The sequence below is a fragment of the Aethalodelphis obliquidens genome, unplaced genomic scaffold (assembly GCF_003676395.1).
Source record: "Aethalodelphis obliquidens isolate GAN/ISIS:26980383/991018 unplaced genomic scaffold, ASM367639v1 scaffold82, whole genome shotgun sequence".
Lineage (NCBI taxonomy): Eukaryota > Metazoa > Chordata > Mammalia > Artiodactyla > Delphinidae > Aethalodelphis > Aethalodelphis obliquidens.
In genome coordinates, this window is record NW_020838026.1 from 3,838,860 (window position 1) to 3,865,128 (window position 26,269).

Below are 26,269 nucleotides of genomic sequence, written 5' to 3' on the forward strand. Positions count from 1 at the left end.
GTGTGTGTGGTTGAGATGAAGTCACAGAGGCAGGACACGGGTCTTAAATACAACTTTATTGGGAGCAGGCCGTTGTCCCCGCAGCAGCCAGCTCCCACGTATACACAGTATACAGAGCCCAGCCAGTACCCAGGTCCTTCCATCCTTCTGCAGTACACACACGGAATGCAAAAGAACCAAACACAAGGGGGTCTCGGTAAACGACAGTGTCTAGTGCCTTCGGGAGCCAGTGCCCTGGCTGGGGGCACTCGGGTCCCTCCTCCCGTCCTCGACTCGCCTGCCCCCGCTCCAGCATGGCAAGGCCCACGAGGCTGAGATCCTGCAATCAGTGCACACAACGGGCAGAGGAGGCAGGGGCTCCTGAGCCCAGACCCTTACTGGTCCACACCCCTCGGAAGAGGTTGCTGCAGCCCCAGAATGTTCCTCTTCTTCCACAGACATGAGAGACCACCTTAACTTTGTCTCCATCACCAGAAACCTGCGCCTTGAGGCTCGTCTCTGCTCAGCCTTGGAGAGTATGGTTGGATTAGTGAAATGGTCCCAGACAAGACACACCTCCCAAGTTGTCTTGCTCGTACTTCTTTTAGAAAGGAAAAAAAAAAGGTAAAAGGAAAACATCACGACAGAAAAGAGCGCTGAGACCCAGCTTACGTCAGGAGCAAGGTTAGTTGTCCCTCCTGGAAATGATCCGTCAAGCCGCTCTCCTGGGGGCCAGGCGCCCCCAGGGACGGCACCTCCCTTCCCACCCACCCGGTCCCCGCCCCTTCCGCACGCCCCCGCGCCACCCTCTCCTCGACGAGGGGGGCTGCACCAAGCACAGGGTGCGGTGCTGTCGTCAGCTAGCGGGGGTCCACCTCTGCCCTGCAGCCCCAGTGTTCGCTCGGGCAGGGAGGGGGGTTCCTCCTCGCTCCTTTCTTCAAGGGTGGCTGCAGCCCAGCCTCCGACATCCTCCTGCCCTTCGCCCCCTGTGGGAACGTGTTCAGGGCTCAGCCAGGGTCAGACTGGGATTAGAACACCACCCCAGGCTCAGCTGGCTGGTCGGCTGGTTTGTGGATTCTATTAGGGGAAGCCTAATCAAAGAGCTGACTGCCTTTCCCAGGGAAGGCAGTGCTCGCTGTCACCTCACCGAGGTCCAGGACTCACTACCTACTCTCTGAAGCAGAACCTCCCGTCTTCGTGCTGGGGCAGCTGCACCCTCAAGAAATACCCTGCTTGGCCAAAGAATCCCTAACTCCAAAACATCGTCCCCCTTGGAGCTGTAGGAAACATCCGGTTTCCACTCTGCTACCGTGTCTCTGAGATAGACGAGTTCTCCGGCAGTTCCTACTCGTGGCTGCCAAGGGCCCCTGGGTCAGCTAAGTGATTCCTGGTGTCTCCTGAAACCTGTCCCCACGGCACCTGAAGAGAGAGACCCTGTCATCGCGTTTGGAGGCCCGGGGGGTGGCGGGCTGAGGGGAGCAGGAAGCATGCATCTCATCTCTGTGTCTGGGCAGCTCAGTCTACAGGGGAGGACAGCGGGGCTGCTGGAAGCACCAGGGTCCCCACTGCCCCGGGGAGGGACAAGGGTGGGTTCCCAGAGAGCAGAGCCTGAGGTAGCAAACAGTGAACCCCGTTATCCAACTGCAGAAACTACAGCCTGTGATGCAACGTTGACAGACCCCAGGCAAGACCGCATGTAGCTGTCTGGACGGTGCTACTTGTTTGCTCAGCACCTGGCCCTTCTGGGCATGTCCCACGTCCCCCTAGTGGGATCAGGACTGTGGCAATGCTGGGTTAAGGTAACAGCCTGACTTATATCTGGCTCCCTGGAGGAAGAAGCCATCAGAACTGGGGCTCCCTCCTCCCCATCCTAGGGAGACATTCCTGCAAAGCCCAGACCCAGCCCCAGTGACAGCAGAACCCTCTAGGTCTCTCCTCAAACTCCCTGCTTCAGGCACAGAATCCATCACCCCAGCATCTTTTTTTTTTTTTTGATGGTCGGATCCCTCTTGAGGAAGACAACAGTCTCCTTACTGACTGCCTACCTCCACCTGCAAAGACCCAGAGGACACCTATGCAGAAGCCCTCCCACTAGTCTGAAGACTACGACACAGGGAGAGGAGGTGGCCCTTCGAGGGATGGCCGAGAGTGGAAGGAAGATGAGGAACTTGGGACTGTCCCCCACACACCTCACCCCAAATGGAGCGGCCCAGGCTCCAGCTATACCTGCCCCCTGTCCCTCAGCTCTGCCCACCCCCAGCCAGTTTTCACTGTTCGGTCCACATCAGTCAGAAAAGAAAGCGGCTGAAAGCACCACAAAATCCTGCCTCGTTCAGAGACGGCTCAGAGCCCTGGGGCCCCCTGAAGTCGCCAGGCTGCCGGGCCTTGGCTCTTCCAGCAGCCTGCGGCCTCCCTGACGGGGGCCAAGGTCCCTGAAGTTCCGCTGGGAGGCGCCCATCCTCCAGGTCCCTGGGAGACTGGGCCCGGTGCCTCCTGCCCAGCTCCAAGCACCTCGCAGCCTCACCCCGAGGCTGGCCCCGGAGGAGCCGGGCGTGAGGTAGACTGTGCCTTAGTGACTTAGCTTCCCGGCCCAGGTCCTTGTCCCTGGATGTGGGTGGCCTCGCGGCTTGGGCCCCGGCCAGTGCCCTCTGCCCGTGGCCGCCCCGGAGACAGCAGCGCGAGGGGCTGCAGAGTTAAGCGGCGGAGCGCTCCGCTCAGCACGGCCTCAGGACACAGAAGTCCAGCTCCTGGGGCTTCCGGCGCAGGTTGCACCGGTCCCGGGCCAGCAGCCGCCCTCCGTGGCCCACGCACTTGAGCGGACGCCTCTTGAAGCCCCGGCCGCAGCTCTTGGAGCAGGGGGACCAGGCGCCCAGCTCCCAGGCCGGGCAGGGATCCCCACAGGCGCGCGTGTCCGCCGGCCGGTGGGCGGCGTCGCAGGCGGATGCCCCGCGCTGCCCGGGGGGCCCGCGACAGTCCACGGGCCGCCGCTGCAGGCCGCCCCCGCAGCTGGCCGAGCACGGCCCCCAGCTGCCCGCCACCCAGCGTGCGGGGGCCCGGGCGTCTGGCTGTTCCACCTGATTGGAGAGGCTGAGGACACTGTTGTGGAGCACGGAGGGGGCCCGGGGGTCCGTGGGCGGCGAGGCCCGGTCCTCCCGGGGCTCCTTGGGCAGGTAGAAGGAGTAGCGGACCCGGGGCGGCGTCATCTTCCCCACGGAGAGCACCTCCACGGTCAGGGGCTCCAGGATGGGCCGCGAGGCCTGCAGGCTCTCCACTGCGGTCCCCGTGCCGCTGTAGCGCAGCAGGCTGCCCTTCACCACCAGGTCCCGCTCCACGGCCGACACCACGAAGTGCCCGTTGAGCAGGTACTTGCCTTGGCTGTTCTTCAGGGCCAGGTAGTTGTCGTCTCCGATCAGCCCTTTGTAGCCGCGCTGGCGGATGTCGATGCTGGAGGCGCCCGCCGGGATGGCGACCACGAAATTGTAGCCGTGCCTGCGGCGGCAGAAGAGTAAGCGTTAGACCGATGCCTGCCGCAGGACCTCGCTGCCCTCCGACGCCGGGACGGGTTCCCCTTCCCAAACCCCGGGCAGGTCACACAGGTGGCAGAGTACTGGGCCTGGCCCAGCCCATGGGTCACACAAACCGAGAGGTGGGGAGGCTGTGGGCACATCGGCCGGCCCGTGGATGTGCTGGCTGCACCTACCGCCTCCAGAGGGAGCGGAGAGGAAGAGGGAGGAGGACGGGAGGGGCCGGGGCTGGGGCTGATGCAGGGAGGTGCACACCCTGGGGTCAGGGACCTACGCCAAGCCCTGGCTCGGGTGCCAGCTCCCTGGTGGTTTCAAGCAAATCAGCCTCTCTGGGCTCCAGGGGCCTCATCTACGCAATGAGCAGGTTAGAAGATGTCTCAGCTCCTTCCCACTCCACTAGTCTATGAAAGGGACACCTGCCATTTAGCCCGTGAAGAGAGTCCGGGGATATACCTTTAATTCCCAGCCCGGTCTCCCCTGCGGGTCCCTGAGGGACAGCCTGCAACACCATCTGCCTGCAGCACCCGAGTGCCGAGAGGCTGCACCCAGGGCTCGGCAGGGGGCACTGTGTCCAGGGGGCGGGCAAGGCTCCTGGACAGCCATCGAGGCCTTACTGCCCCCAGCACCTGGACCCCCAAGTCCTCAGAGCCAAGCACACCCCTCGACTGAGACAGCAGGGACTCTGCTTGCCCCTGCTTCTTCCAGAGCTTGGGTCCGGACTTTGCAAGGAGCACATCCCCATGAAAATAAAGGGACCTCGGAAAGGCAGGAGCCCAGGCTCAGCAGAGACATTTCTTCGGCTGATCTGGGCACCCATCTCCCACGAGGGGGCTCCCTCAGTCCCAGCCGTTCGCTCCTCTGTCTCCCTGCAGTTTAGTGCCATTCTCAGCTTAATCCTGTCCCCAAGGCCAGGGCCTCGGGCTCAGAAAAGGGGGAGGCTGTCACATCTGTCCCCAGGTATGTTTTGTTATCATCACCATGACCATTTAGTGAGCATTTATTATGCAGCAGGTACTATGCTAAGCATGTCACTTGAATTAACTCCCTAATCCTCACAGTAGCGGGACATGAAATATACTAGCATCGTACTCACTTTACACGTGGGGAAATCTAGAATTCTTGAGATTGCGTCACCTGCCCAGCTTCACCCAGAAAATGGGGAACTGGGACTTGAACACAGGTCAGTCTCACTCTAGAGTTCTAGACAGACCCTAACAACTCTGCCAAATGCCTGAATATCGTCTCCAGCTAAGTGGCTCCTAGTCAAGCCTTCGTCTTTGTCAGATGAATGAATGAATGAACATCATACTTGTAGCCGAGCCCGAGTGGCCTCTGATTTGACACTTACTCCATCTAACCCAAGCTTCCGACGCCTGGGGGCCATTCCACGGGAATTGCCCTCCTTCCCTCCCCCCACCCCCCAGGGCTCAGAACTCACATGGGCTTGGTGAAGAGTCCTGACACCTTCTTGCAGCTCTTATTGTCTCCCCCGCACACCCCACACTTGTCGAACTTCTTCTTGGAGCCCAGGTTCCCGTCGCAGCCAGCCTTGATGCACTTGCCTTGGACGCAGACCGAGGTGGAGTCAGGGGTACACAGTGTGCCGTCCACCACCTGCAGTGGCCCAGGATGGGGAGGAGAGGAGTGGGGGCAGCTCAGCCTGACGCTCCCCAAGACGCCGCCCCTGCCCTGGCCTCCTGCCCAGGCTCACCCACCTTCGGTGCCAGCACGTAGAAGTAACCGGTGCCGTTGGCTCGGCAGATGAGTTTGCACTTGTCCCGTGGGGAGACGCCTGAGTACTTGGGCACCCAGGCCACGGCCAGGCTGAGCCGGTTCGTGCTGCGATTGTAGCCGTTGAAGGCCTCGCACTGCTCCTCCCGGAAACTCTTGCCAGAGGCTGGGGAGGGGGAACACGTGCAGGAAGCTAAAGGGAGGGCCCGTTGGGGAGAGGGCAAAGGAGAGACGCCCCCCGGGGGTGCTTCGCCTCCCCGGGCTCTAAACAGTTCCTCCTCACCCTCAGCCGGGGCGTCCTCATCACTGAAACCACCCCACCTCAGAGGACCAAGGCAGGCGGGGACCAAAGGATGCAGGAGACAGATGGTAACGCATCCCGCGGGCAGTGTGCCACCTCCCCCAGTGGTCTGGCCTTAAGTTCCCTCGAACAGGAGTCCTAAATAGAACCCCCCAGCAGTCTATTGAAACTGCATTCAGAACGTTCTTAAATGCATAAAATACATAGATTACAAAGAACACCAAGTATATTTATATGCAACTATCGATATATTTTGAAACATATTTGTGATTTATGTGCTTCCTTGTTAACCCATTAAATAACAAGATCCAACATTGAGTCTAAAACCCACTGTAACTGTAAGCTAGTGATGAGCACAAATGCCATTTTAAGGAACCTGCAACAACTGAAAATATGCGACACGTGAAAATACCCATGATCTCTAGTGGCAGAGCCACAGGTACTGTGACTAGCATTGTAGTCTGTTGCCTAATTAAGAGAAATACTAAATTTGGGGTGGAAAGGTTAGTAAAAACTACTAAATTTCTAACTGAAGGAAATACTAAATTTTAGATTAAAAGGTTAGTAAATATAGAGATGTCATTTTCCTCCCACCCAAGTTCTTGAGGCTTAGATAAAGAATTCCTGCTTGGGGGGCTTCCCTGGTGGCGCAGTGGTTGAGAGTCCGCCTGCTGATGCAGGGGAAACAGGTTCGAGCCCTGGTCCGGGAAGATCCCACATGCCGCGGAGCAACTAAGCCCGTGCGCCACAACTACTGAGCCTGCGAGCCACAACTGCTGAGCCTGTATGCCACAACTACTGAAGCCCGCAGGCCTAGAGTCTGCAACAAGAGAAGCCACTGCAGTGAGAAGCCCGCACACTGGAAGAAAGAGCAGCCCCCACTCGATGCAACTAGAGAAAGCCCGCACGCAGCAATGAAGACCCAACGCAGCCAGAAAGAAAAAAAGAAGAAGGGAGGGAGGGAAGAAGGGAGGAAGGAAGGAAGGAAGGAAAGAAAGAAAGAAGGAAAGAAAGAATTCCTGCTTGTATACAAGTAAGAATGGTGTCTGAGTTTGAAACTGGGCTGTACCTATCCCAATCTCATTAAAAATAGCAAGAAACTGAGAATGTGGAAAAGATGTAATTTACTTTTATCCCAGCAAATTACAGACAGCTGATCGTGGTCTATAGGAAAGTCAAACAAGGGATATGTAACAGTTCCTTTTTTCTAAACCATATTATTTCCATTCTGCTATTGTTATTGCAAAGGATTATTCTCAGAAAACAAATTAAAAGCTAACCTATTAAAAAAAAAAATCTGCTTATGAAGATGGGCTTGTCTGTGCTTAACTAAGAGGGTTCTAGTATCCTGTCCCCTTGGGCCATCTAGACTCCCAGCCTCAGCATCAGAGGAAGACAGCCCTGGCAAAGGTGGCTAGGCCAGGAAATGATCCCCAGGTTTCTGCACAGCTGCACGTCCGGACTGTGCCCTGGGAGTAAGAATCTCGACTGCAGGAGCTCTGTGGCCTCCCGCCCACCTCCCCAGCCCGGCCGCGGCCGCCCCCACTCACCTGAGCTGGGGCAGGACTCCAGGCTGCAGGAGCGGTATTTCACCCTCACTCCCTCGCAGTACTTGCCGCCGTTGGCGGGGGCGGGGCTGCTGCACTGCCTCCGCGCCAGCTGCACGCCCCCGCCGCAGGTGCGAGAGCAGGGCCCGTAGGGCTCCCACTTGGACCAGGAGCCGTCCACCTGTGAGGAAGGGTCTGTTACGTCCCTGCGGGGTCGGGGCACGGCACCCACACGCTGAGCCCGCACAGGAGCCCCTCGGGGACAGCCTCCACCGTGCCATCCCACCGGAACGAAACCCACTTTGTGCCACGAGGGAGAAAATGAGCAGCAGATGATCCTGTGCCTGGGACGCACACGACACTTCAGCCCGTTGATTAGCGAATGCCCACTGCCCCCAGTTACCCAGGAGGCCGCGCGCAGGACAGGGCTCCTGGCTGTGGAGTCAGGCAGGCAAGTTCCACCCGGGCCTCTGCCCTCGCCACATGGGTGGCCTTGAGCAGGCAGAGGAACTTCCTTAAGTTTCAGGTGCTTCGTGTGCAAAAACGGGGCCAGCACATCGACCTCGGGTGTGAGGTCAGACGGAAGATTTAAATGATGCAGCGTGTGTGAAATGCCCTAGCTCCGTGCTTACCACCGCGAGGGCGCTCAGGGTTTCTCTTTCTGTGTCGTCAGTGACCTTACAAAAGTCTCTGAGTCTAAAGGATGGCCAGTAAACCGTGTCGCCATAGATATCTGAATATTTTTATTTGTAAGGTTTCCATAATTCAGACTTTTCACCAAACCAGACTGGTCTTCACCTCAATCCGGGGTTAAATTTGAGAAAGTTTCACTACAAGCAGATGTAATGTTTGTGCTAAGAGGAGATAAAGACAGGAGGCTATTGAGCAATCCTGAAACTGTTTGGCTTTGGGGTGAATTATGCAGTGTTGTTTTAATTTCAAGAGGGTGGAGAAGGGAGAGAAAATTTACAGTCTTCATTATGTTTTTCTTAGGATGACAGTAAAGCCAGTTCTCAGCCCTGAATACACACGAGTTGGGCAACAGGGCCCAGGTGTACGAGGCTGGTGGAGAGGCTGTCACAGGTCACCCAAAGCCGCGAACCTGCACAGAGCCCGTCAGGAACTGGCTGCAGGTAAGACAGATACCTTAACTTAGGTAGATACTCAGAGTTTCGTCCTGAGGAAGGACACTTTCCCTTAACCCTGCTTTCTCCTCAAACCATAGCCCACCTCATTCATGCCTTCCCTTCCTCAGAGAATCAGCCACACCTGCTCTTTCTACCTGCTCCCTCCTCCGTGCCTTGCAGTACGGGCTCTATCCCCATTGCACCACGGGAACTGCTCTCTCGAAGGTCAGCAGTGAGCCCTCTCGAAGGTCAGCAGTGTCCCCTCTCAAAGGTCAGCAGTGACCCCCCCCAAAGAATGAAAGAGCCCGTGCCCAGGCCCGTGGTCCCCAACCTTCAATATTTAACTTTGCTCCTTTGGCTTCTGAGACGATGCTATGCATTTTTTTTACCTGGCATCAATTCTTCCTACCCATTCCTACAGGAAACACTCCTGCCATGTGCCATTCAGTCACTCATTTGCCAAACATCTGTTGAATTCCTACCACAAGCCTGGCACCATGTGCAGCAAACCCCTGCCTTTGAAGCGACTGCATCCCAGCAGGGAAGACAGACCATGAAAATAAGCCTGCGCACATGGTGTCAGATGGGGTTAAAGCAGCTGTTCGGAGCGGGAGATGGGGAGGGCCCTGGAGAGGGGGCTGCCCTGTGTTACAGGGGGGCATGGAGGCCTCACCGCTGAGGTGACATTTGTACAGAGGCCTGAAGGAAGTATGGGAGTGAAGCATGTCGATACTAGGGAAAGAGCGATCCAGCGCAAAGACCCTGAGGAGGCAGCAGGAAGAGCTGAAGACAGAGAGGGGCTCTCGCTGGGTGTGAGCGAGAGGACCTGGCTTGCATTTCAAAGGATCGCTCTCTCTGCTCTGGAGGGAACTGTCTGTAAGGAGTAAGGTCAGAAGCAGGGGGACCGGTTAGGAAGCAGGGGGGGATACTCCACGGGGCCGGGGGCGGCGGCGTGGAGGGGGTGACAGCAGAGGAGGTGGTGAGAAATGCTTAGGCTCTGCGTCGATTTTGAAGACAGTCCACAGGGATTGCTGGACGCGCGTCTGGGGCAAAGAGGCGTTGGCCTGAGCGCATGGAAGACGCCAGAGCAGGTTCGGGGTGGTGACGAGGGCCTGCATTTTACAGATGTCGTATTTAGGACGGTCATCAGTTATCCAGGTGGGGCGATGGAGATCCAGGGAGACAGGCAGTGTCCAGGAGAGAGGTCTGGGCAGCAAACTTGGGAGTCTTCAACATGTAAACGTAAAGGGCGTCTACAGCCAGCGATCTAGATGCTCCACCTGGGAAGGTGGCGTGGATCTTGACAGGGGCGAGGACCGAGCTCTGCAGCACCCACCCCAACGCTGGGAAACAGGAGTGTGAGGAAGGGGCAGCTGCGGGGGAGGAGGGAAACCAAGGCGGGTGAGTCTGTGTCCTCAGGGCAGAGAGCCATGGCCGGGTCAAATGCTGCTCGCAGGTCAGGCAGGAATCACCGAGCAGCAACGTGCAGGTCGTTGGTGACCTTAAGAAGAGTTATTTCAGAGAAACAGGAGGACTGAAAGCCTGTTTGGAATGCGCTCCAGAGAAAAGTGGCAAGACAGGCATTGGCGAGAGCCGGTTCATACAACTCTTTCAAGGAATTTTGCTTTAAAAGGGAGTCAAGTAGGGGCTTCCCTGGTGGCGCAGTGGTTGAGAGTCCGCCTGCCGATGCGGGGGACGCGGGTTCGTGCCCCGGTCCGGGAAGATCCCACGTGCCGCGGAGCGGCTGGGCCCGTGAGCCATGGCCGCTGAGCCTGCGCGTCCGCAGACTGTGCTCCGCAACGGGAGAGGCCACAACAGTGAGAGGCCCGCATACGGCAAAAGAAAAAGGGAGTCAAGGAGAGAGACTATGATACATGAGAACAGGAAGGATCGTGAGAAGTTTAGTTTGAGGTGGAAGAAACTACAGCAAGCATGCATCCTGATAGGAACGATCTGACTCAACACAGGGGACAATCTGATGCTGCAGGAAAGAGAGGAGATTGACAGGGTGCTTTCCTTGAAGAGACGGCAGAGGAGAGCATCGGAGTGCAAGGCACAAAGCCTGGCCGCAGGTGAGCGTGTGGGCAGCTCGTCCACTGTGCAGGAGGAAAGGCAGCACCACGGGCGCAGAAGCAGGTCCGACGGTGGATGCGGTGCTGGGAGCTGGTGGGAGTTCACGTCTGATAACTTAAATGCTTCGTTTTTCTTAGGGAAAGAGGAAGAAAGGTCACAGGCAAAAGTGAAAAATGAGGAAGAAAGAGCTGGTCATAGAAGAGAAAAGTGAAGATGTGAAGTAACAGCTTAGGTGGTTGGGAGACTGAGAACTCAGGAGATAAAACGTGATGTGACCCCTGGGCAGGCCCACCGCAGTGTCCAGGTCATTGATTCAAGCTGAGGCCAGCGAGCAGGACTGCGTGTGCTTCTCCGGCCATGTTCACCTACACTGGCACCACTGAGAAGGTGAGGGAGTCGGATGCCACCAGGGTGGTGGCTTAGCCCAGTGAGTACGAGGAATGGGGACAGGGGCAGAGGAGTGTACGTGAAGGAGTGGTTCCAATGATGGACCACTGTGTCTCAGCTCAGTAAGAGGCTGGTGAGGGCCTGAGAAGCCTGAGGGACGATGGAAAGATGTCAGGTCAAGGGACTGTAGGTCAAATGGGACTGAAGAATTGCCGGAGTCCCAAAACTGGAGGGAGTGAGCTGGGAAAATCAGGCTTCAGTGGACAGAGTGGGACCCCTGAAATGAGATCTCTGGGGTGACTCATAGGACAAGTTTTGTGCTTTGACTTTAGCTAATGAAGGCAGTGTCCTCCCTAAAGGGCCAGGGTGGAGGAGGGACAGTTCGCTCAGAAAGAAGGTTGAGGATAGAGTGGGTTTGGCTCCTGATGGATTGAGAGGTCCAGAGAGCTTCCCCCATCACGTTTCCTGTATCCAGTATCCCCCTAACCAACCTCTTTATCCTCTGACTCATCTTCCCAAGAGAAGGAACTGGCAGTGACCGGCCTGTCCTCGGGACCTTCCGGCCTCAATGCATCAGGCTGGTGGTCAAGGCAACTACATGCTAGTAGCGAACCACCCTCCCAAAGATGCCCCCAATGGAGTGCCCATCCACGCTAGCCTCCAGCTCAGCCCACCACCCAGACTCTGCTCCAGCTCTGCCTGTTGAGACCCTACTCATCCCTAGAGGCTCTCTTCAAATCCCACCTCCTCACCAAGGCTTTTTCAGGCCCTTCGGATCATCATTAATCTCTCATCCCTGCTCTCCACGACACGTTCTCGCACTCTGTCTCAACACACAGCACACACCCCTCTGCGTCTTGGATTACAGTTACATTTCTAGCTCCCCCACTAGACTGTGAGCCCTCTCTGACATGGCCCATGTTTCATTCATTTTTCTGACCACCACAGTACTTTACCCAGATCCCTGAATAGAGCGAGCGGGTTGTTGCCTAATGAATGAATGAAGATTTAATTAAACGTATATTCCCAGAATACAGAAGGTTCTACATCATTCTGTACCATGCCCATCTCCGGGCAATGGATAAAGTGCTTGGTGAATGCTTTTTTATCATTGATCCATGGCCTCTGAGTACATGAAACCCCAAGGCAAGCCCTCCCGTGGCCAAGGCAGGGGCAGGAGCGGGCTGGACAATTCCCGCCGGGATCAAGGGAGAAGATGGGCCTCTTTCTTATTCCTTTTGGTGGAAAAGCGCAAATCCCTTTGCTCTCCCAACCCAAGATCTGGAGAAAATAAAGTTTTTATTATATTCAGAGAGTATTTGGATTCTGAATTTGTTCCGGTTTGGTTGCTATTCCTGTTTATCGGGAAAAAATAACTTTTGTTCATTTATGTTTCAACTTCAAAAACAACCGATCACAACAGAAACTGAAGCTTGGTTCGGGATGTAACAAATAGGGTTCTGAGCCTGGCTCATCTTGAGCCCACGGCTCCCTGGCCATGAAACACCCGCTGAGGGCAGAAAGGAAGGAGCGGGCAGTGAGCCAGTCCGAGCTCCAGGTGTTGGGCTCCAGAGCTCCTCCCAGGGTGCAGCTCAGGGCCGGGCCCGCTGCCCCTGGGAAAGCACCCCACCTGCCTACGGCCTCACCAGTTTCTCTGACCGGCCTCATTTTTGTCTCCGGTTTCGGAGTCTAGAAGGGGCCAGGACCACAGCCAGGGCAATCGAGGCACAGAGCAGCAGTGAGATAGTTACGGCCACACAGCAGTGTGTGCCAGGGCTGGTCCCCAGGGCAGGTCCCCGGAGTCCACCCCCCGCCCCCCAGCCCACTCACCCTGTGCTTGCCAAGGCTGCGTCTCTCCACACAGGCCCCCTTGAGGCAGAAGCTGCCGTCCCCGCAGCTGGTGCCGTCGGCCCAGGGGAAGTGGCGGGTCTGGCACAGCGTCTGGCCCTTGGCCTTGCCGGTGCACCACAGCTTGCTGCAGCGCTGCATGTAGGGGCAGGGCTTGGAGCCCACACCGAAGGCCAGCTCGCACTGCTGGCTCAGGGGGTAGCTGGCACCCGGCAGGTCCTCAGGCAGGGACACGGGCTTGCTGGGCTCGTCCAGAAGACAGTCGCCTGCGGGGGGCCGAGGGCGCTCATCAGGGGCGAGCCAGAAAGGTGGCCGTGGCCAGCACAGGGTCTCGACGGGAGCGGGCATGAAGCCAGGGGAACGGAATGGGCCCCGTCAGACGCCGCGGGTCACGCGGCACAGACAGGGCGGGGCCGAGCCCGCCTCCCCGGGGCCCCACTCACCGTGCCCGCTGTCCAGGAAGTCAGTGACGATGGCGGCGCTGCAGGCCGACCAGGGGTTGGCGCGGTCGATCTGGATGAGCGTCGGGGACATCATGTGGTTGCCCCGGAGCTTCCCGAACACCTCCTCGCACACCTTCACGTTGTCGTGGGGCATGTTGAACACGTGGCCTGCGGGGGAGGCGAGAGGCCTCAGAGGGCGGCACGCGGGCGAGCGTGGAGCAGCCTGGGGGGCGGGTGGGGGGCGGGAGCTAGAGGACCTGAGTCTACGGCTTTCAAGCGGGTCATTTCTGCCTAACGGTAGATTGCTTCGCAAGCGTCCTCAAGATCATGTTCCTGGGGACTGACTTCCCTGGTGGCGCAGTGGATAAGACTCCACGGTCCCAATGCAGGGGGTGCAGGTTCAATCCCTGGTCAGGGAACTAAGATCCCACGTGCATGCCGCACCTATGGAGCCTGCGTGCTACAACTAAGGAGCCCACGAGCCGCGACTAAGGAAGCCATCTGCCACAACGAAGGCCCAGTGCAACCAAATAAATAAATAAATATTTTTTTTAAAAAATCATGTTGGGGTTTTATTGCTGTTATTTTAAAAATACAGAGAGAGAGAGAGCATGATCTCACAGGTCCTGCCCTGCCCATCGGCTGTGGGCTCAGTGAGGACAGCAAGGTAGGGAACGTCCTCTCCCCTTGGCCCCTAGTTGATGAGACACTCTGACTGCTGACCGACACAGTGCCACCGGCCACCTGGGCTGGGGCGATCGGGAAAGTGAACCATCACCAAGGGCGACTCTGACCCTAAGGAAGGAGCCCCAGGGAGCAAAGATAGACACCCACCCCTGCCCAGAACACCCAGTGCAGGCCCAGAAGGGCACTCTCCTCCCTCCCCCAGGAGCCCCCAGCCTCACCCAGCTCGTGGGCTGTGGTGAAGGCCGAGGGAAGCCCGTCGTCCTCGATCACAGAACAGCTTCTCTTGGGGTCGCACATGGTGCCCACGTCAGCCATGCCCAGCGTGTCACAGGTGGTGGCCCCGCACAGGTCCTGCCCAGGTAGGGGAGAAGCAGAAGCCGGCCGGAAGTTAGAGACGCCACAGAAGGACCAGATGGGAAGGAGGGGCACTCCCCCCGCTCCGGGTCCCAGCAGGCCCGGCACTTCCCAGCCAGGCCCTTTGCCCAGTGGGGCTGCAGGGCTGTCATTCATGGAATGCACGCAGGGAAAAAGCCTCAGGAGGGAAGCTCGGTGGCTTGCTGAGAAGATGCGACCCAAATCCTACCCAGGGAGGCCCTGGGAGGAAATTAGGAGGTACAGGATTACACTGAAAGGACCGTCGCTTTCTATAGACACAGCCTTCCAGCCCCGAAAACGGCGACTCCCCAGCCGAGTGAGGTTCCGGTTGTGGCTAACTGGGCAGAAGGGGGTGGAAGCTTGGCACCACCCCAGCCAGGGTCGGCTCTGGGAGCCTCATCCCTGATGAGGGACTGCCTTTGGACCACCATGAATTAAGCTCAGATTCTCAGCCAACAGGTCACTGGCCAAGGGCCTGCCCTGCCCAAAGCCCGGCTTCCGCGGGCTGGGAGTAGGCAGAGAGAGGCAGAGACAAGCCCGGATGCAGACCCAGCTCTACTGGCCACAGAAGCTTGGGGGACCACGGGCTCCACAGCCGCTCCAAAGAAGATAATTACATGAGTCGTGACCTAAGCAGGAAGGTCCCTCTTTCTGTACTGAAACAGCCTGCAGCGGGGCCAGAGCCTCTGGCAGCCCGGATGGAATACTCTTCACGTACGTGGAAGGGTCTCCTGGGGGCACAGCTCGCAGGACTCAGGAGCATCATGGGCCAGCAACGCATCCAGGTGCCTTCGGAGCCCGGAGAAATAGGATGAGACACCTGTACACATTCTGCTCCTCCTGAGAAGACACTTTGAACGGATGACACTGGTACTTTCTACGCCACATCCCTGCCTTTAACATGGTTGGCATTTGACTGTTTACACGAAGTTGATGTGCAGCATCTCGTGTAATCCCCACCACAGTCTGAGGAGGCAGAGGTATTATTACACCCATTTGTCAGCGGTGGAGACCGCGACTCATATCACAGCTAATCACGGTGGCGACTGAGGAAATGCTGACACTGGGCGGCACCTGACACACACAGCGCCAGTTAATCCTCCAGCATCCACTAGAGTAATGACGGCACCATCACCCTCCACAGACACCTCTTCAGACTCCCCTGAAGCTTAGAGAAGCTCGAGTCCCAGTCAGGGTCTGAGGACTGGACAGTCACCCTCTGTCCGCTTCATCGCAGCTGTTTACTCAGCGTCTCCTGAGTCCACGCACTGCAGGTGTTTCCCCCGCGAGCCCAGGGGTTCACACAACAGGCACAGAGAGCTGTCCTCAGCTGTGTATCTCCCTAGGGGTGTATGTGTGCGTGTGTGTGGGGGGTGTGTGTGTGTGTGTGTGTGTGCACGTGTGCTGACGTGGGGAAAAGGTGGGCAGCCAGGGCGTGTAAGGGGGACCAGGGAGCATAGGAGGAAACGTGGTCACAATACAGAAAATCAGCAAAATTTAATCCCAAGCGCTCAGCAGTTTACCACCTGAGCGGTCAGACTTGGCTTCTCACGGTCAGGTGACAGTCACACCTCCTCATGAGTTCACAGTGATTCTGGCCAGAGAGCTTCCAGGGTGATCAGACTGAACCCGAGGGCACCCGAGTCACTGGCGGGTAAAAGGCTGTCCCGCTCTTGCTCACGGCTCTTCTGTCCCTTCTGGGAGCCCCCGGGGGGACCTCGAATTCCAGTCTCTTCCAAGTCCCCTTCCCTCTCCAAAGGCTCACTCCCCAGAAAGTTCTCCCTCCGCCAGAGTCCTGAAACCCAGAAAACACCTGCTGTCGGGACGCATGAGGGCTGGCGTGGGAGAGGCTCACCTGACCGGTGGTGGAGGGAGCATAGCCGCCCAGGAGCAGGCTGGGCTGGCGCAGCGGCCTGGGAGCGGAGGACGGAGGGAGGCAAGAAGGCTCTTGCAGGGCCAGAGGGAGATGGGCACGAGAGCACAGGAGCCCACAGACGTGGTCGCCCCTGAAAGTCCTAGCCTGGCGGTCACAGCCCGTAGGGAGAGCCTGCAGGACGAGCGTGTCACACTGTCCCCGGGCCACCATGTGCACCCAGCACTGGCCTAGTGTACGAGAGGGCACGGCAACGAGCACCAGGAAGCCCAGAGTCTGGTCCTGGCCCACCACGCCGCAGGTGTGTCCCTTCGGGCAAGTCACTCCTGTCCCCTCGTTCTCCTCCTCTGGGGAAGGGCCAGCTCCCAGCTAAAACCCAGACGGTCCCAGCACCTGAAGCCTCTGCTCCTTCCCGATCCCAGGGTGCTCTGCCCACCCCCACCCCCACCCCCTGGCCTCTGGGTTATAAAAGGAGCACCCAGAACGCTCTGCTTGTAGCATGGAAAGAACCCTAACGCTGATCTGGTCTGCTGACCACACTGTGTAGTTGATAAAACTGAGTCACAGAAGCGTGAAGTCACTCACATGGAGATTCAGAGGCCCATCCCCTGCCCTGCTCGGCGGAAAAGGCTAGAGCAGGGTGAGAGCTCAGGCCGGAGTCCGGCGGCCGCGCCTGCCTCTGTGGTCAGGAGGTCCTTAAAGCCAAAAGCCGCCTTCCTCTCGGTGAGTGTGGATTCTCTCTGAAGCAGACATGCAGCTGCAGGCCCTTCCTGGCCAGGAGCAACCTGTTCTTTCCATCAAGAAATCCCAGTTTCCCTGGATCAAACAAGAGCAAGGCAAGAACCGGCAAACTTCCTGAGGGTCGGACACAGCTGACGGCAGCTGCTCCGCGGTACCCAGCCCATCGCTGTGGGAAGATCAGCTGCTTGGGGTCAGAGGTGCCGCCCGGCCCTCTGCCTGGCCCTTCGCCCTGAGTCAGGACTCAGATGGGGCCTCCCTGGGCCTCCACGCTTTGAACTCCCACAGGTGGCTGTGCAGGGTCCCATGGTGCCTCGCTTGTGGCCCTGTGTGTCTCCACCCTTCTGGAACGAACTCAGATGCACTCAAGCTGCCTTAACCTCTTCAGCTCAGGCACTTGTCTCCAGAAACTGAAACGGTTCTGGTTCCTTCCACCTGGAGGGCGTAGGCACCGCCCAGCCTAGCCCCTCGCTATTTCTGGTGATTTGCCATTTCTTGTAGCTGCAACTGCCTTTCCAAATGACCCAAGAATCATCTTGGCCAACAGCTTAATCCTCCTGGATTATTCTTTTCTGATTGTCTCTTTTTATAAAAATAATTTAGGACTAGAGCCACATTTTGGAAACAAATCAATAAATAAGGATAACGCCTCACAGCTGCCTTCCTTACGGCCTTCCTTCCACCTCCTCTCACCTCCCCCACCATCTGCTGAGATGCTCGTGTTTTCAGCGGTAGGAAGAGAGGGAGACCCACAAAATCAAGCACATTCATTTTTTTAATGCGGCAGAAGATACCTGTTCCGACGGCGCCAACTTCCTGCTCACACCGAACTCCTACGTGTGCGAGCCAGCGCTCACGTTCACGGCCGCGTCACAGCTTCCAAGAATTCTACTCCCAGAACCTCAGAGCCGTTCTCTCATTCTGCAGGTGAGGAAACTGAGGCTCCGTGAGCTCAGATCACTCCCCCAAGGCCATGCCGCTATGACGTAAAGAATGGGGTCCGCATCCATGCCTCTTGACACCAGGCCAGCAGTGGCCTTTGGTCTGGATAGCACCACACGAGTTAGGGTATCCTAATCGCTGGTGAAACCACCCTGCACTTGTACTAACACTGCCCCACAGCTTGTCACCCAGCTGAATCTCTCAGGCGTCACTGGATTTCTTCATCCAACTCAGAATCCACTTCTGTTTGTAATCTCCGAGGATGGGAGGGCATGGCTTTGTTAGAAGAAAAAAAATCTAGCAGTTCAGTGCCTGGGCGGTGTGACTCAGGACACCTGGAAGAAGAGGTTAGCTCACCCAGGCAGCTTCTATCAGCAGATTCCACTGGGATATAAACACCTCAAGGTATACAAAGTTGTATCCCAGCAAGAGATGGACGAAACCAAACACGAATTACATCACCGAGGAAGCAGAGCAACCTCACCGCAGGAAGACCAAACGACTTTCTCCAGAAGCCGTCACTTCAAGGAAGGGTGCGTGCCATGTCCAACAGTAGCTGGCCTTCATGCACAGATGATATTCTGAGCGCTTTACCTGCTCGCTTACAGAATCCTCACAGCAGCTTTATGAAGGAGATGCCATTACCAGGCCGTGTCCTACAGATGAGACCCGGAGAAGATGCGTAACCAGCCCAGGGTCAAACGGCAAGCCCAGGTTAGACTAGGAGGGAGGGGCCGGGGGAGGGCTGAACCCAGGCAGTGCATCAGCAGAGCTGGGCCCTCCTCACCCTTACATGCTACTTCCAGGGCACGTGCTCCCAAAGAACGAAGGGGCTGGGGGGTCTCAAGAGGGCAAGGTCATCCATTCCAGACCCTCTGCCCCCAGAGCGCTGGTGGGTCACAGGTGGGCAGAGGCCGGAGAGGCCCCGGGAGAGGGGAAGGCAGGATTAAAGGCCATGAGTGCTCTGGGAACGGGGTCTGCGCCAGGTCCCATCCCCACACCTGCACAGACACACTGACCCCAGCCCTGCCGTGCACCGTCTGCCGGCTCCTCCTGGGCAAAGCCTGATGGTAGAGAGCGAAGATGAAATGCCAAAGAACCCGAGGCTCCCTCTCCCAGCCCTGCAGCCTCAAAAGCTGGATGAACAGTCCCCAGGAAGGGAGGTGAAACTACCTGAGCACTCAGAGCGCTGTGGTCCTTTCACCGCATCAGCACCTCCCTCCTGCGAACACACTGAACAATGGCGACATGCATGGGCCCATCGGAAGGGCTACAAAGGTGTAGAGAGGTCCTGCCCGGAAGATCAGTGGGAATGGCAACTGTGGAGCCCGGAGTTTCCACACAGATAGGAAGGGTTGGGCACACCTGCAGGGGGATGGGGCAGAATGCTCTGAAGCAGGGCCGTCTCAAACCTCAGCTCTGGCCAGGGACCCATCGGTCATGACCGGACAGCAGCAGACATACTGAGCAGCACTCACGCAGCGACGGTACCGGCTGCCGTAACCGGGCACCAATTCTGGGACCCTCGGCAGCTCGTCCCCTCAACAGCCCTGCCGGTCCGGTACCCTGGTCGTCTTCATTCTCCTTGTTTTACAGATGAGGGGAGAGTAGTTCAAACTGCTGATTCGCTCACTGCCATTGCTGAAAGTGCAAGTGCCAGGATCCCAACTCAGCTCTGCCCAACTCCGCGCCTGTGTTCTTTCCATTGCGCCCTGCGACCCGGGCACGGCGTCACAGCAAGGTGAGCGCGAGGGCCCCACGCGAGGCCAACACCTACAGAGACGTTGAAGGGCAGGACCTACTGAGGGACCGACCTCGCTGAAAGAAAAGATTCCAGGGCACATTCCTCCCTCCAAACTTACTCCCCACCCTCCCCCATCACTCCCAGCTTGCTTATTTGCTGTAAGTAAGAAACGGGCCAGAAGAGCTATCACCCTACAGGCCAGGGAGAATCATCTCTCCTCCTCCCTCCCAGAAGGAGTGGGGTTGAGTTTCCAATTAGTGATAAAGATTTACAAACTACTAAATGACAGATCTACAGCTGTCTCTCTCTCTCTGCTAACATCTTCCTCCGAGACCTAACTTCAAAAAAGCTTCTCACAAAAGACAAAATCTCTAATTCGAAAAGACACAGGCGCCCCAGTGTTATAGCAGCACTATTTACAATAGCCAAGACCTGGAAGCAACTTAAATGTCCATCGACAGATGAATGGATAAAGAAGATGTGGTATATTTATACAATGGTATATTATTCAGCCATAAAAAAGAATGAAATCATACCATTTGCAGCAACATGAATGGATCTAGAGATTATCATACTAAGTGAAGTAAACCAGACAGAGAAAGACAAATATCATATGATATCACTTACATGTGGAATGTAACAGAATGATACAAATGAACTTATTTAAAAAACCCCTAATAGACTCACAGACATAGGAAACAAACTTACAGTTACCAAAGGGGGAAGGGGTTGGGGGAGGGATAAATGAGGAGTTTGGAACTAACATATATACACTTACATATGTTTTATATATATATATATAAACATATAACACATATGTACATATATAAAATAAACAACAAGGTCTTACTATATAGCATAGGGAATGATACTCAATATTTTGTAATAACCTATAAAGGAAAATAATCTGAACAAGAATATATATACATATATGTATATATATATATGTATGAATCACTTTGCTATACACCTGAAACTAATACAACATGGTAAATCAAAAAAAATTAAAAGATCCTGGTGACTTCCCTGGTGGCACAGTGGTTAAGATTCCATGCTCCCAATGCAGGGGGCCCAGGTTTGATCCCTGGTCAGGGAACTAGATCCCACATGTATGCTGCAACTAAGAGTTCACATGCCACAACTAAGGAGCCCATGAGCTGCAACTAAGGATGCCGCCTGCCACAACTAAGACCCAATGCCACCAAATACGTAAATATTTTTTTAAAAAAATTAAAAGATCCTGACAAAATTATGATTCTTTTTATTGTGTTGGGAGATGTGTGTAAAATCCATATTATTATTTTATTATTAGCATTTCTCTTGTCGGAACACTAAATTTCACTGCCATGCTGCAACTAGTTGATCATGGAAAGAACTGGCCTCTGTTTCAAATGAGGGTCCACAATGTGGGTCCTTTCTGCACAGTGTAGAATACATATACATCCCCACAAAATTCAAGGCCAGAATGGGAAGATGAGCGCCAGCCTTGGGACGTGAGAGGAGGAACGGTAAGAGCATGAGTGAGGAGAGGAAGAGAAGAGAACGAGGACAGAGAGCCTGCCTCGATGACCCCACAAGAGGAAGAAGAAATCGGGGAGAGAAGGGGACGAGGCAGCAGCAACCACGGTACTCAGTGCGGCAGGAAAAACCAGTAAAGGAAGGAATAAAACCCACAAACTATGAATCCTAAAAAACAGCCAGTCCCACGGAGGAAATGTCACAAATAGCAAACCAGAAGGTGGCCGGAGGAAGGGCCTCCTTGCAAGATAGAAAACAAGATTCCTGTCCCATCACCACCACCTCCTTCCTTCTTGCCTTTCCTTCAGTCCAGCATCTGTTTGTCCCTTGTTCTCAGCTTCCAGACTGCGGGGTTAAAGAGAATGACCCCCCTCTGGGCTTCCAGAACACAGGGTCCAAGCCTTCGCCAGGGCACTTACACAGCCTTGTAATGGGTTGTTTCCTTGTCGGGGTCCCTGACACACAGTGAATTCCTGGAGGCCAGAGGCCACATCGTAGGAGTATCTGTCGCTCCACAGCCCAGGATAGTACCAGACATAATAGATGCTCAGTAAGTGTTACGAGAATGTATGGATAAATGAATGGAAGCCAGTGGACCACGAAGTTGCCCAAACAGCAGAGGCGCTAGACCTAAACAGAGAGAAGGCCTGGAGAAGTGCGGTCCCACTGGACCACTGCCCAGCACAGCAGAAGCCACAGAAACTCCTCCTCTCAGAAATAAACGTGCACATGGAACGGCTGGCTCTCATTCTCCACACATCCTGGTTCCAGTCCTCTGTGACCTCACCCTGCTGTTATGAGCTGGAGGCTGATCGCTTCGCAGAATCCAACGTGCACTCTTCCTACGGGAATGGACTTATTCCGAATCTTTAAGGAAACTCCTCAAATTGTCAAAACCCTTGCTGTAGGATCCATTGTTTCTCCTTTGTGGGCAGTAAAGGATCCTCCCTGGGTCTCATCTTCCCAGTGTTTTGATCTCAATACCCCACAGCCCTCCATCCACCTGCCAAGGGGACAGCAGGCTCCCCACAGCCTGGCCCGGGCTTGTTTCCACCGCTGCAGCTCTGAGACATCAGAGGGGAACTCCACGCCTGCCGGGCCTGACCTCCTCCTGCTCTCTGCTGGGCACCCCGGCACCGGGAGCTCCCTGGAGCTGCTCTCACCTCTTCCTCACGGGAGGAAGTACTGTCCGGCCAAGCCCGACCCCTTCCTAACTGCTTCCTCCCCGTGAGAAACACAACCGGAGTGCAATCAGAAAGAGAATATCGCCATTTTTCCAGTTTCTCTGGGGCAACCAAGAAATAGGTGACTCTAAAGGGGCTTCCCTGGAGGTCCAGTGGTTAAGACTCCACACTCCCAATGCAGGCGGCCCGGGTTCGATCCCTGGTCGGGGAACTAGATCCTGCATGCCACAACTAAGAGTCCACATGCCGCAACTAAAGATCCCGGACACAGCAACGAAGATTCCACGTGCTGCAACTAAGACCCGGTGCAGCCAAATAAATAAATAAATGTTAAAAACAACAACAACAAAAAAAACGGTGTCCGTCAGTTCAAGGTCCTTTAGAGACAAAAGGTAATTTATAAAATAAGCACCTTTCTAAAAAACGTCTTATCCAAACAAATTATATATATTCTTTTCAAAGTTTAGTTTGAAAAAGCATGGATTACACCACTATTCCAATGAATAGGGTTTAAGCAGAGACGCTCACACATCTGATTTAAAGGATTACTCCCCACCCTTACAAAGTAAGACAAAAGTCCCTCTCGCGTTGGAGCAGAGAGGAGGCCCCAAGTTCCTGGAGACCACGTCGGCCTCCGTCTAGAAAGAGCAGCTGCGCGCTGGTGTTCTCATCTCATACTGTACCTTCCCCGGGGAGCTCAGGAATGAGCCATTCCTGAGACTCTGGGAATGCAGCAGGCCCTGAAGTCTGTACCGGCCAGGAGGAGGAGAGACGTTTGCTCTGAAGCATGAGGCGCATACCTGCATGATGGGCCTGCCGACACAGCCTCCCCGCTCTCTGGCTTTGCCCTCTCCACGCCTAAGGGAAAGACAGCTTCTAAGAGTCACACCATGCACATCCCATGCACATTCCGACCCAAGTGGTCATACATCTTGTACCCATTATGCATGGTCAACATAGCCCCCTAGGGGAGGTCCGGCACACACCACTGACAAACAGAAGCTGTCACGCTGTTTGATTGCTTCTTCTTCAAAAGGCGGATCCTTCTGACGGCACGGCCCATATTCCCAGCAGGAGTGCTCTTCCTACGGCTGGTTCCAAAAGTCAGCCTCACCACCAGGCAGTAGAGACGGAGGTCTGTTACTTTAGACCAGTGAATGGCCTCCACAGGGGCATCGCAGGTAGCAGATGGGGCAACAGCTGCTTTGCCCATTAAGAGATCCTGTTCTTGGCCTTTGCTTTTTCCCCAGCCATCTGACTGCCGAGTTGGGCTGTGTGCAGAGGTTGAAGCCGCCTCCTTTGCAGCTTCCCCGTGACTCAGGCAGTGCTTGTAGGGGCTGGGCAGACCTCAGTTGGAAGAATGAGCGCAAGGAAACGGACTCGGGCCAAAGGCCTCCCTAGAGGAACCAGGTGGTGGGAGGAGAAGGCTGGGAAAGGAGGAAGCTTAGCTCCAGGAAGGGACCAGCTGTGCCAAATGGGTTAGTGGGGAAGTCTTCAGCTCCTGTTCCAGCCCCGTGTGCGCCAGTCCATCTGGATACAGTGGAGAGTCAGGGCCCCATAGGTACCCGAGGATTCCTTGCCACCCCCAGAAGCCTGCGGTTATGATGTCAACAAAACAAGAGCCTGGCACAGATTCAAAGCACAGCCCCCCAAATCAGAGGGAGCAGCAGGTCACGTGGACGCTCGCTTTCCTCCCAGTCTCCTGTACCTGAGAAATTTCAAGAATTCGAAAACACAGCACCCAGTCACCGCAACATCTATGAATCTAAATTTTCAATAGATCCGTAGCAAAAGGCAGAGCTGCTTTTCTGATCTGCTTTTTTGATCTGTCTTTCTAATCCCAAGACTCAGTATCTTTCCAACCCTGCAGCTGAGATCCCCAGATGCTCTGCCCCGAGCTCACTCCACTTCCGCACTGCCAGGGCCAGGAGATGGAGCTCTGCGGTCAAGCACCATCATAGGAAGTGTCGGTGAGTCTGGGTCATGAGCAGCCCTGCCTGCTCTGCCCAGAGCCCACATCAGGACACAGGGTCACACTCCACCAACAGGGATATGGGAAAAGTGAAAGAGACGTTCTCAACTCAGCTCTAAGTGAAGCTCCACTTGACACTCCAAGCCTCGAACGGTTTGCCTGCTCTGGATGGACCAGAAGGTCCTCCAAGAGGAGACAGGCCCAGCACAGACAGATGGAAGAGAAGCCGCAAGGAAGACAGAAATGCTGCCTGGACTTGACTGAGTCTCCGTCCTTTCACTGCAACCCACGAAAAATCCCAAACGAGCCCCTCTATCCCAATCCAGCTTCCCCAGGCCCAGGACAGGTAGAGGATAACGGCGTGTTACCCACGAGAAAGGCACCAGGCGCTCAACTTCCAGTTCCACAAGCAGAAAAAAAGAAGTCTCGGAAGGATACGTCCGAAAGGACTTAGACGCCTCCTTACAGTAGGGGCGGACCTCGCCAACACCATCCTCAGAGCGCCTCCTATCTGCCTTGGAGACAAACTGCGGCTCCGGGGCGGCAACTTCCTGGGTTCCGGCCCCTCGGCGCTGGATCCAGGAGGCGCTCATTGGCCGCGCCGGGCCTACACCTTCCGAAGGAGCAGGCGTTCCTCTGACCGCCCACGTGCATCCGTATGCACAAGAGCCGGGGCTCCACCGAGCCTAGGAGCCGGCTCTCCCCGGAAGATCCCGAGTGGCAGTCGGAAGAGATCAACGAGATTTCAACTCGGGGGTGGGGGATGGAGGTGACTGCGCGCCACAGAGGGCATTTAGAGAGTTAAGGGCAGTGACCTCCCCCCCAAAAAAGTGGAGGCTATCTGGGTCCAAAGATGTGACAAATCAACTCACCTGCCGGGTGAAGAGGATGGCGGTGTCCCAGTACTCAGGGTGCTTGTCACTCACTTTGTTCAACTTCTTCTGCCACGCGCAGAAGTTGCGCAGCGTCAAGGCCGCGTTGCCCGTGACCTTGGGCCCCGTGTCGCGGTCTCCGAGAAGCAGCACCTTGACCACGACGATGTTGATGGGGTTGAGGATGCTGGGATGGCGGTAGAGTCGCGCCGCCGTGGCCAGCAGCGTCAGCAGATAATGCTCCAAGTCCGCGCCGTGGAACTTGACCATCGACTCGTCCGCCACCACCAGCGTCTCCACGTACCGCGGGATAGACACGAAGCGCTTGGCGCGCCCGGACCTGCGCGGGCTGCGACCCTCCCCTAAGCCGATCCGCTGAGGCTTGTAAGGGTCCAGGGCCTGCAGGATGGAGGGGTTCCAGCCTGAGGCCACCCCGCAGCGAGACTTGGGACCTGCGGGAGGCCCGCCGGGGGTGCCCCGGCGCTGCAGGAGGTGTGCGCCCTGGCTGTTGCGCTGCGCCGCCGGCGCCCTGGCGTTGGGCAGCGGGCTAATGACGTACTCGGCGCCTCGGTAGCCAAAGGCTCCGCGTAGCCCCCCGCACAGGCTCAGGGCGGCGAACGAGTCTGGCTCGGCATTCACGTCTCCAGAGTAGAAGCAACGTCGCAAGTCCGGAGAGCTCCCGATGAGTCCCTGGAGGGGGACGCCCAGATGCTCAGTGGCGAAGGCGGGCGCCAGGAACTGAGCATCCGGCGTCAGGTGTAGGTAAAAGTCCTCCTGAAATGCTGTGATCTGAAAAATGAGTCCCTGATCCCCGGAGTCCTCGGGACCCCGCCAGTAGTAGTGGCGGCCGTTGATGTCCGGGTCCAGTCGGATGGGGACCACCACCTCTCGCTCTGGCTCTGAGCCTCCAGCGGGTGCCCCGGCGAGAGCCAGCGTTAAGATGCCCAGCAGAAGCATGGCGCCGGGCAGCGCACAGCAGCGCTCTGGGAAGGGCTCGGCCGGCTCCCCGGCCGCCGGCACTGTCTCCTCGCAGCCCGTACACCGGAACCACCGACGCCTGGGACCGCCCGCAGCTCCCAGAAAGGAGAGCCCCGGGGAGGGAGACTCCTCGCAGAGCAGCGAGCGTGCACCGGGCAGTTCGCGCCTCCTACCTGTGCCTTTCCAAGCAAAGCGCGCCCTGGGAGCTTAAGTACAATCGCTGTCAAGTGCAAGGACGAAGATTTGCAGCCGAGAACTAGAGGGAGGTGTCGGCCGCTCCTCCGAACCGCAGCCGCTCCGCTCTCAGCGCCGCAAACCAGGCGCTGGGCGAGCCTATTAAAGGCCCCCTCCTCTTTGGACTGCCCAGTCAGCGCCCTCCCTCCCTCCCCTCCCTCCCAAAGCTTGCAGCCTCCTGGGGCCACCGAA

The 26,269-nt window shown here is 56.5% G+C and overlaps 1 protein-coding gene across 1 annotated transcript; it reads right to left on the reverse strand.

The window, feature by feature from the left end:
* Positions 1-765: 765 nt before the first annotated feature.
* On the reverse strand, positions 766-25,978 carry ADAMTS15 (ADAM metallopeptidase with thrombospondin type 1 motif 15). The gene is made up of 8 exons (XM_027092920.1): positions 24,866-25,978; positions 13,866-13,998; positions 12,961-13,128; positions 12,500-12,783; positions 7,086-7,263; positions 5,219-5,400; positions 4,942-5,117; positions 766-3,468 (listed from the first exon to the last, which is right to left on the reverse strand). The coding sequence occupies exons 1-8, from the start codon at positions 25,820-25,822 to the stop codon at positions 2,694-2,696; spliced, it is 2,853 nt and encodes a 950-aa protein (XP_026948721.1). The 5' UTR covers positions 25,823-25,978; the 3' UTR covers positions 766-2,693.
* Between the last annotated feature and the right edge of the window lie 291 nt (positions 25,979-26,269).